Genomic DNA, 9659 nt, shown 5'->3' on the forward strand with positions numbered 1-9659 from the left:
AACAGCTCAACTCAGATGCAGATGTGTTGAATGTCACATGGTACCATCTTTTGTTCTTTTGAATCATGTTAGAATATAGCCCTTGTTTAGTTACTATTGGTGAAAATGAACCTGTATAAAAGTCAAATGTGGTGCTTCTCAGTATCTATAAAAAGAACTTATTTCTTCTAGTAGAAGCAATAGTAGAAGAAATTCCCTTTCAGCAGGGACTGAAAATGGAGCATAAACATTTCTTTTTATTTGTAGGAATATACCAAGAACTTAAGGCAGATGATTTGTTTTAGGTAATTGTTCTCATTCTCATCCTCTTCATCATCATACCTAACACGTGCTAAGCACTTACTATGCCAGCACATGTACTGAGTAGGTGCTCTGTATGTGTCATCATATCTAATCATCACAAGAACCCCATGATATTACAATGAGAAGTTGCTGCAGTAGCTAGGGCTTTAGGTGAAATGCTTTATATTTGTTTTTGCCCTCTCACTCCAGACACAGCTAGATTAGCCCCTCATAGACTATGGGCCTCAGTGCAGCTTATCAGCAACATTAGATTAGTTTTGCTTCCGGGTCCTGTGGTTGTATGTGACCTAATCCAGGTGTGTTTACCATGGCATCTCTCATATTGGGCTCATGGAAGAATGACTACAAACCTAAATTAAAAACTCTGGAACACAAACAGGGTTTAGTTTATAAGTTAATCAGTGACTTAGTCCTATTAAGGTGAGGATTAGAGGTGACTTGGGTCATGTTTCACTTTTCCTTCTGTTCTTCGACACCTATCATTTCAAAACAATAGAAAATGTCATGAATACCTAAAAAGTCTTCACATTGCTCTTCAAATGTGACTATACATTGGTACTCTCTAGGGATGATAAGAGAAAATCTCTTTTCATCCACAGCTCAACTTAAGTTCAAACTAAGACATATCCCAAACTCAAGGAGACATCATTGCCTTAATATTAGACCTCTCCACAGAGTTTCTCATATAAAATACAGAGAAAACTTCAAACATTATCATCAAATAAAAATCCTTTATAGACTTCTCTGGTAAAACCAGTCCTGGAGCCATGTGGCTAAATTCTCTGACCCATTTTTCTACAGCCACACAAATAAGAGTCAGATCCTTACTTGTACAAGATAGAGGCTCAAAAATTGCTTTTTCTCATTAGAGATGACTCCAGATTTTATCTATTCTTTGCATATCTATGTACTGCTTTTCCCTATGTTCTACTACCCTTAGTGACAAGTGTGGGTAAAGTGGAAATTATCAAGGTTTTTAACAATGAATCATTACCCGATCATGTTTCTAAGTCATCATCAGGTCCTTCCATTTTCCTTATGGATTCTGAATGCTCAAGTTATTTCCTCTCTGACTTTTGCTGCTTTCTTTGTTGTGGTAACCACCATACCTGAGAAAAATGTTCAAAGCACGTTGCTAGAAATCTCATCTCTATTTTAAATGATGTTAAAATGAAACTCTTCTTTCTTTAGTTTTGAACAAACCATTAATATGATAGCTATTATATAATAAAAAAGATTGGCACATATCTACTCATATAAGAATTTGTAAAGGAAATGATTAAGAACCAGCTCAATGACTCATTTCCCTTGACCAGAAAAAAGTGTGCAGAGTAGACAGAATGTGGGGTTAGGAAAAAAATCTTCCAAAAAACTTCTCTAGAGAGAGCTGTGGCTTTGCTGTTGTTATTGCTTTGAAACAGTAGTGGATCATGTACCTGGAAACTTGAGAGGATAATGTTGGTCTTTCTACTATCTTCACCTCATGTTTAGTGAGGGGGCTTCCGTGGGATCACTCAGACATCTTGAAATATGCTCCTTGTTATTGGGAGACTCAGAAGACTTGAGAAAGCTAAAACCACTGTAGAAGAAGGAAAGTGTTGTCTGCATTAAGTTTATCCTGGATTTTAGAATTTATGGGGACAAGGGATGCATGAATGTTTATTTTGGATGAGGTTATAAGTCATGCAGAAAAAAGAGCTGACATGTGGTCATATTGGATTGTGTCCACAAGAGCCATCTCAAGGGACAGAGGGTTCCCAAAAGCAAGAAATTAGCAATACTTGATTCTAAGAAGTTGCAAGGGATCCCAAGAACAAATGAAATTTCCAACTCAGGTGGAGTTAAAAAGGGAGGAGGATATCAACCTGAGGTAGAAGAAAGCCAAAAAATGTGAGGTATGAGTTACAACTCAGGCTAATTATTGTTAGACAAAATCTATATTAAGATGACACAGACTTATTAGAGTATCAGTTCCAAAAATGAAAGCACCATGATTGTTTTACTCAATATATATATATTTTTTTCATTTGGCATATCACCTTGTATAGAGTATTTGCTAATAAATAATTAAATGAATGGATGATGCCACTTGAGAGTACACTGGCTTCCTTTCTTAAAACTTGTTTTAGGTCCCTTGGCAGAGGGGATTGTTAAATTAAGATAGTCTACTGTTGAGCTCTAATATAATATTAGAGCAAACAACATGTCTACATGCTCTTGGTAGAAATATGTGCTATATAAGAAGAGACTGGTCTTTCTAGTCCTCACAGTACAAGTGTATGGAATGGAGGTTCATATTAAGAAACCATAAGGCCATAAGGCAAGCCCTGAGTCATGAGAGGGCAATTGGACACTACTTTCCTACATTGCTAAAGTCTCCATCTAACCAACTCGATGGTTTTTACCTCTCCAGAGATGAGATCAAAATGTGCTTATAGAGACTCTGCAACTGCATTTAAGTACCTCAGCAAATCTCCTCAGATTCTACCTGCTCCTTTGCCCCAACCCTCTTGCTCCATTACAGAGTTCTCAGATTCTACCCTACTTCCTTATAGCTGCTGTCTGCTATTTTGTTCATCCTAGGTGAAGTTAGAAATAATCTGTTTGGTTAGCATTTTAAAGCCCACTGGCATGCTGTCTTTCTGATTTTCCTTGGTTTCATGTACCATTATCTGTGGACAAAGCCTGCTTTATTTCCCATACATAGCGAAATTCTCTTTGGAGTCCTTGCTTCCCTAAGAAGGCACTTCATATCTGTTGAGGATGTGCCAGGAACTGTGTTCCATGGTTTACATAATAATGAAAGTAACTACTAATAATAACATCTGAGAATTATTTAATAGTGTTATAATCAAGATGCCAGTTGCTGTGCTACAAGCTGTCCTTGAAAGAGGTAAGCAGGGACTAAGTTATGAAGGACAATGCCACATCATTTAAATTTGATCCTGTGTGAGGTGGGGCTTTATGGAAGGATTTTAAAATGGGAATTCATGTGAGCAATGTTCTTGGGGACTTCAGGACAGTATTATGAAAACCAAGCATTGTATAATACTATTTAGATTTTTGATTAAAAAAAGGCGTGTGTACCTTTACACAAAATGATTCCAGACTCATACCTTTTAAATTTTTCATTCTGCTTCTTCTAGTTTTATTTTCTGTCTCATTACTTGCTATCAGTTTCTCAACTATTGCTTACTTATCTCATCATAGTTGTGTCTCTGGCAGAATCTCAGATCTCTTTTTGATTGATTTGTAGCTGGAAAAGCAAATAGAATGATTTATATTGCAATTCTACACACATTTTGAATTATTAATAAAATGATTATTAGTAGCTTTTAAGAATTGCCACTGTTCCACTCATTGAGTACTCTGGCTTTATGATATTTCTTTTTAGTTACTTAAAGATTTTCCTACCCGTACTTTGCAATCTGATTTTTATGGACAATAAAACACCAATTTCCAAATAAGTAGACATAATAGAAAATGTTTGGGACTACAACGAGCACTAAACATATTCAGGTGGCAAGGTGGCACGATACTATGTGTGTGTGTGTGTGTGTGTGTGTGTGTGTGTGTGTGTGTGTATTAGGCACACATGTGGACAGGAAATTCAAAGAAGAAAGAGCTACAGATATAGGATCTAATGTCCAGTTGCCTTTAGATATTTGTCATTTCATTTCCAAGTGCTCTTATTGACTCAAGACTTTAGCTCCACACCAGGGGTTTGATGACTACATATCCTTTCACTGCATAGCTCAGAGTTCACCAACTCAAAATAATGAAATTGAAGGAGGAACCCTGATGTGCAAACAGCATATCTTCTGCAGACAGTGCAAAGTCCCACGTGTACAAATCCCCAGTCTCTTCCACAAAGGACTGGTTCAGATCAAACCTTCTTCCATAGGCATCCTGCTCCTTTCCCAGGACAATCTTGGGGTGAGCTCCCACAGAGTAACCCTGCCTCAAGTCCTTTCTCACCAGGGGCTTCCCATTAACCCCAAATTTGGCAATGCCAGAGGAGAACTGCCAGGTAGTACAGATGTGCACCAGGGAGGGGAATTCTTCCATAACTTTGAAGGTAATTATGGTTCCTTTACTGTAGAGAGTACGCTTTCCACAGTTTCTTTAAAAATTAGTAGCTCATTATCATTGTACTGGACACTGTAGGAAAAGAGGCTATAGGCATGAGAGAGGTCATTTTAGGCTCAAAAACACAAGATAAAGTTCTGCAGGAGTTTCTTCAGCTTTGTGATCAAGTTCACATGGTCACTAGAAGATTTCTAGGGAACACAAACACCTTTCCACTAAGGTTGTGGGATAAAGAAATATAATGACCTTCACCATAAATGCAGGAGAAAAACACCACATTCAATCTTTTTTTCTCATTTTATGCTCCTTGATCATCCCCTGACCACCTTACCTATCTGACCAAAGGTTTCTGTGAGAATGGTGAAGACAGAGACTCATAGGAGCATCTCCTTTATGTTCTTGACCTGGGCTGTTATAGCAGCAGTAGTCACTAGGATGAAAGGACAAACAACATAGTGGTTTTTCACCCAGCTTTTGAGGTTCACAGTCTTAGAACTCAGACTATTCTGAGTTTTTATGCGCCTCTGGGTGAGGATGGGAGATGGAGAGTACTGATAACGTGTGAATGATTTTCCAGGCCTGTCCCCTGGTGCCAACAATCAGAGCTACGGGTGGGAAAAGAGGGGCGGGCTCTGGGTTAGGAAATCAATGGAGTTATTTATTAGATACAGGGGACTGCCAGAGCCCTAATCCCATATGACCCAGATTCTGGTGGTGGAAAGACAGTGGTTATGGAGCTACAGTGCAGTGGATGAGATGAGAAGCCAAGTTAGTCGCATCAGGAGGGATTCAGACCAAACTCCACGGGCCCCTCTGTCCGATGACCTTATGCTCCTGAGTCATGTAGGCAGTGTCTCTGGGCTTGAGCTTCTTGTGGGCCATGGGTGAAAGGCTTTTTCTTCCTTTTATAGTTTTGTAAAGTAGTCTTCTGCTTGTAGAACATTCTGAGATTCTGCTTTCTGCTGAAGACCCTGAAAATTTGCTTCGCTTTTGATAAATTCAATATTGAGTGATATGTTCATGCCATTGGTAAGAGGAAAGAGAGAATTGAGAGTACAGTATATACTTTGTGTCTCCTATAGTATTTTCAGCTACTATTACTAAGCTCTTTTTTTTTTTTTTTTTTGAGTATCATGGTGTTTCCTTATGCTAGATTTTCCCATACATTTCTCATTATGACTAATTTTTCCTGGTAACTTGCTTACTCTCTGCAGTTTTCCTCTCTTCTTCCTTGAGTCCCTGGACATTGAGAGTATATTTATATTAATCTTTGGTGGTGATGCAGTCAATATATTACACTCACATTTATTAATTAATTCCCAGGCATTGCACTAGGTGTTGTGGATTTAGTAGTGGTTTTCCCTGGCATAACCCCAGGGACTTCCATCTACATTCCCTCTGCTATTACTTAAAATATCACATTTATTAGCCACCACTCATACCTGCTCTTCCTCTATAATATCTAACTAAAACTCTCTTTTCTAGCCACATTATTTTCCATCTTCCTCATACCAAAATTTTATGGAAACATTTTCATCCTGTTATCTAGTCTCTTGTTCATTTCCTCTTCTTTCAGCTCACTTCAAACCTCTAATTAGCTTTTTCAATGACACAATAACTACTTTCAAGAATTCACTTTCTCTACAATTGTTAAAATTACCCTTCGAATCCTCTGCTCTAGGCAGTTCCCATTCTCTAACTTTTTTTCTAAGCTGAATCCCAGGTTGTAGAGCCTTATCTGGCATGTTGCACAGTAGAAGTTAGTGTTGGAGTGGGATTATACACTTTACCGTCTCCTGAATTAAATACCAATCCTTTATCTTGGAAGCCAATGCCATTCAGTCTGGCTCCAGCCTGGCTCTCACCTCTTAGTCAGACAGTATCCTCTAGTTAAATGCCTCAGTCATTCCTCGTACATGCCTGGCTTTCTTATTTCTATTTATTATCTTCATTCTGTCTTGAATTTCTTTCTTATCAGTCTCTGTTACATAAAATTCTAACATTCTTCAAAATCAATCTCAAAAGTTATGTGTTTCAGAAAGGATTTTCTGATGTCTCAATTGGACATTATTTTCACCTCTTTTTAACTCCTCATAGGTTAAGAGCAAAGAATTTGGAGGAAAGTTTACTAATGGTTGACTACTGTGAAAGTCAGTAAATCTTGAACCTGATTTCTTTTTCTGCAAAACAAAGATAAAACTATTCACCTCATAGTATTTTTGTTAGTGTAAACAAGACACCATAATGTGCATGAGATGCATGGAAAAGTGTCTGAATAGTTTTTGTTATTATTATCATTTTGAGACCTTTTATGGATATTACCATTGTGTGTCTCATATTATAGATATCAGTGTATTTAACTTTTATAAAGTTGGGCATTAGGTTTTATTCATTTTTCAGTCACCCATTTTACTTAACAATTAATTCTGCCCATGAGAAAAGCCTAGTATATATTTGTGGAACTAAAGGATACAAGCAGGGTGGGGACTTTTTACATAAAATAATTTAGTAGCAATAGGAAGTAGAATCCAATTGAGTAATACAAGCAAATCATGCTGGAAGTAGAAGCTGTGAAGTAACTTTTATTGGAAACCCAGGGACTATGCAATTCCCTTTCCCAGATGCTAATAAGTGCCATAAAACTTAGAGAACACGGGGTTTACCAGCTGCTTCTAGTTTTTATCATAAATTAATATATTATCATTCTATCTACCAAAACTGGTTTGGAGATTTATATGGATGAGAATCTTCTCTATTGTAAGATGAAGTCGTGCCCATTTTTCTGGGTGATGAGGAGTTTCTACTGCTATCAGAGTCAAGTGCTAGAGTTTATAGGGGGACACAAAAATGGCATGCTCAGACAAGCCTGGCTGGAAAGCAGGTTTTGTAGTAGAATGGGAAAAGGGGGAAAGGGGTGGAAATTGATTTCGTTCTTTAGTTTCTTTCTCTGGAATGTGCTTATTAGGCCTTAGAAGAGATTAGCCCAAGCTTTAGGAGTTATCTAAATGGGAAATGAGGGTTCTTTTTGTTTCAGAAAGAAAAGCTCTGATGTCAAAATATAGGAAAATGAATCCTGGGTCTTCAGAACTGGGTGAAGTTCTCAAAGTGAACCAAATTCCTTTGGTTGCTGAGAGGCTCTTGCTTGCCTTCCTGCCAGTGAAATTTCAGGTGAGAGATGATTCTTGTCTAGGTGGCTCTGGAAGGGGTAAGGTTAGTGGAGGAAAGATGACAGTGTGTTGGATAGAATCAGGACCACCAGTATGCCTCAAAGAGAGCTGTCTTCATTATATCAGTTGGCATGCAGTAAAATTTGCCTTTAGAGAGGATGGGAGAAAAGGGCATTGGTGATGCCAGAAAGAGGACATGGCATAAAATTGGAACTGGAAAAAGGCAGAGGTGTGAGATCTAATTGGAGATTACCTGAAAGGTTAAATAATATTTGGAACATACTTTCTAAGGTCTAACAAAAAAGGACAAAGATGAGATTTAAAAAAATAAAAATGTATAGAATATAAAGTCAAATTTTATTCCAAATTTCTGATTGTGTATGATTTGGAAGAAAATGGTGCTACTGATGCAGATAAGACAGTTGAGAAGTTCATTTGGAAGAGGTGGAGAGTGGGTGATATATTTAGTTCCTAAAATTTGAAATGATAGTATGACCTACACAGAGAAAAGGCCATTGGAAAAATTGAAATATGTGAGTGCCATCTAGGATTAGAAATATAAGTTTCAGAGAAATCAACATATCAGTGATGATGAAACAAATAAATTATCTCCTTTAGTGGCAAAGAGAAGAGGGAAAAAGTCAGGGAATGTAGCACTGACTTGTGGGAGCACTTTCATTCCTGGGATTGGAGGCAAGGAGAGTCAGGGAGGGAGACAAATAATGTTTGGCAGAGATAAGGATAGTATGTGTAGTGTTATGGAAACCAAGTTATTATAAGTTTCCAGGAAACAGCATCCAGTGGTATTAAAAGCATCAGAAAATCTAAGTATCAGGATGCTGGATAGAGCAATAAAAACTTCATTGGTGACCTTTGAAAGACCAATTTTCTTAAAGCGAGCATGGCAGAAGCCAGGGTGCCAGGGGTAATGTAGAGAGAAAAAGGAAGGGAGTTTGTTTCTAAGGTTTAATAATTCTGACAAAGAACAAAAGGAAAGAAGCAAGATTCTGTATAAGGGACTTAATATGCAATGTGTATTGCCCATAAAGATTACAGGTGGTTTCTTCTTGACAGAGAGGCTTTTGTATCTCTGCTTCTCACCACATAGCATTTCACCCAATGACAAAAATCAGTGTCCACTTGATATTATGAGTGACGTTTCTATCAAAGTAGCTGTTTCAGACTCTAAATGCCAGGCTCCAAACTGCTGGCAGACTTCTACCTCTCCTTCCCAATTCTGGCCTAGTCACAAACTGGCCTATCCCTTTCCAGGTCCTGCTAATACATAGGAGTTTTTCTTTGATCTAAGTCCTCTGTTCCTAATTTTAAGGTTCATTTATAAAAGAAAATATCTAGTAAGTTTGCCATCTTCTACTTTTGGATTAAGTCTGACATCTAGACCATGCTACCTCAATGAAATCTTACTTCTGAATTCAGAATCAACTGAAAATCCTCTCTAGAATGTCACAATATTTATTTCTTAGTCTTTCCTCCACTAACCTTACCCCTTCCAGAGCCACCTAGACAAGAATCATCTCTCACCTGAAATTTCACTGGCAGGAAGGCAAGCAAGAGCCTCTCTTATCCTTCTCTACATCCCTAAATTATCACTCATTGATTTTTGAACCACTCATCTTCATAATATTTATAAAATTTATCTTTATTGCTGAAGTGGATTTTTTTTGTATAAAATTTGCCATTTTTTGGAGCCCACTGGCCATAACCATCTCCTTGCTGTTCATAGTACTTTTGTGAAAACAGCATGTGGGGGAGAAACTGTGAAAAGGAGAAAAAATATAATGTCAGGGATTCAAGATACAGTGTAACTCTGTGTCTTGAGTATGTTGAAGAGAAAAATTCTTTTTTCTATTCGTGGGGATATATTTCTCAGTCTACAGTGACAGAGAATACATGCATTGAAGAAGCAGGGGAAATTTTCTCACTTGTATAGTTGAAAGAAGTCTTAGCTGAAGGTGTCTTATTTCACTCTTGTCATCTTGTCTTACCCTACGCCATGTTTCTGCCCATGAGCTAGAGTCCATGTCAGAAGAAGAGAATTTTTCCATGTTGACCTATTGAATTTATATCCTTAGAACTGAA

The 9659-nt window shown here is 37.7% G+C and overlaps 1 protein-coding gene across 1 annotated transcript; it reads right to left on the reverse strand.

The window, feature by feature from the left end:
* Window positions 1–4008: 4008 nt before the first annotated feature.
* On the reverse strand, window positions 4009–5274 carry APCS (amyloid P component, serum). The gene is given in 4 exon segments (XM_025040490.1): window positions 4009–4424; window positions 4427–4582; window positions 4585–4638; window positions 5193–5274. Coding segments are annotated over 4 exon segments (708 nt in total).
* Window positions 5275–9659: the final 4385 nt, after the last annotated feature.

This window comes from Pteropus alecto, unplaced genomic scaffold (genome assembly GCF_000325575.1).
Source record: "Pteropus alecto unplaced genomic scaffold, ASM32557v1 scaffold359, whole genome shotgun sequence".
Lineage (NCBI taxonomy): Eukaryota > Metazoa > Chordata > Mammalia > Chiroptera > Pteropodidae > Pteropus > Pteropus alecto.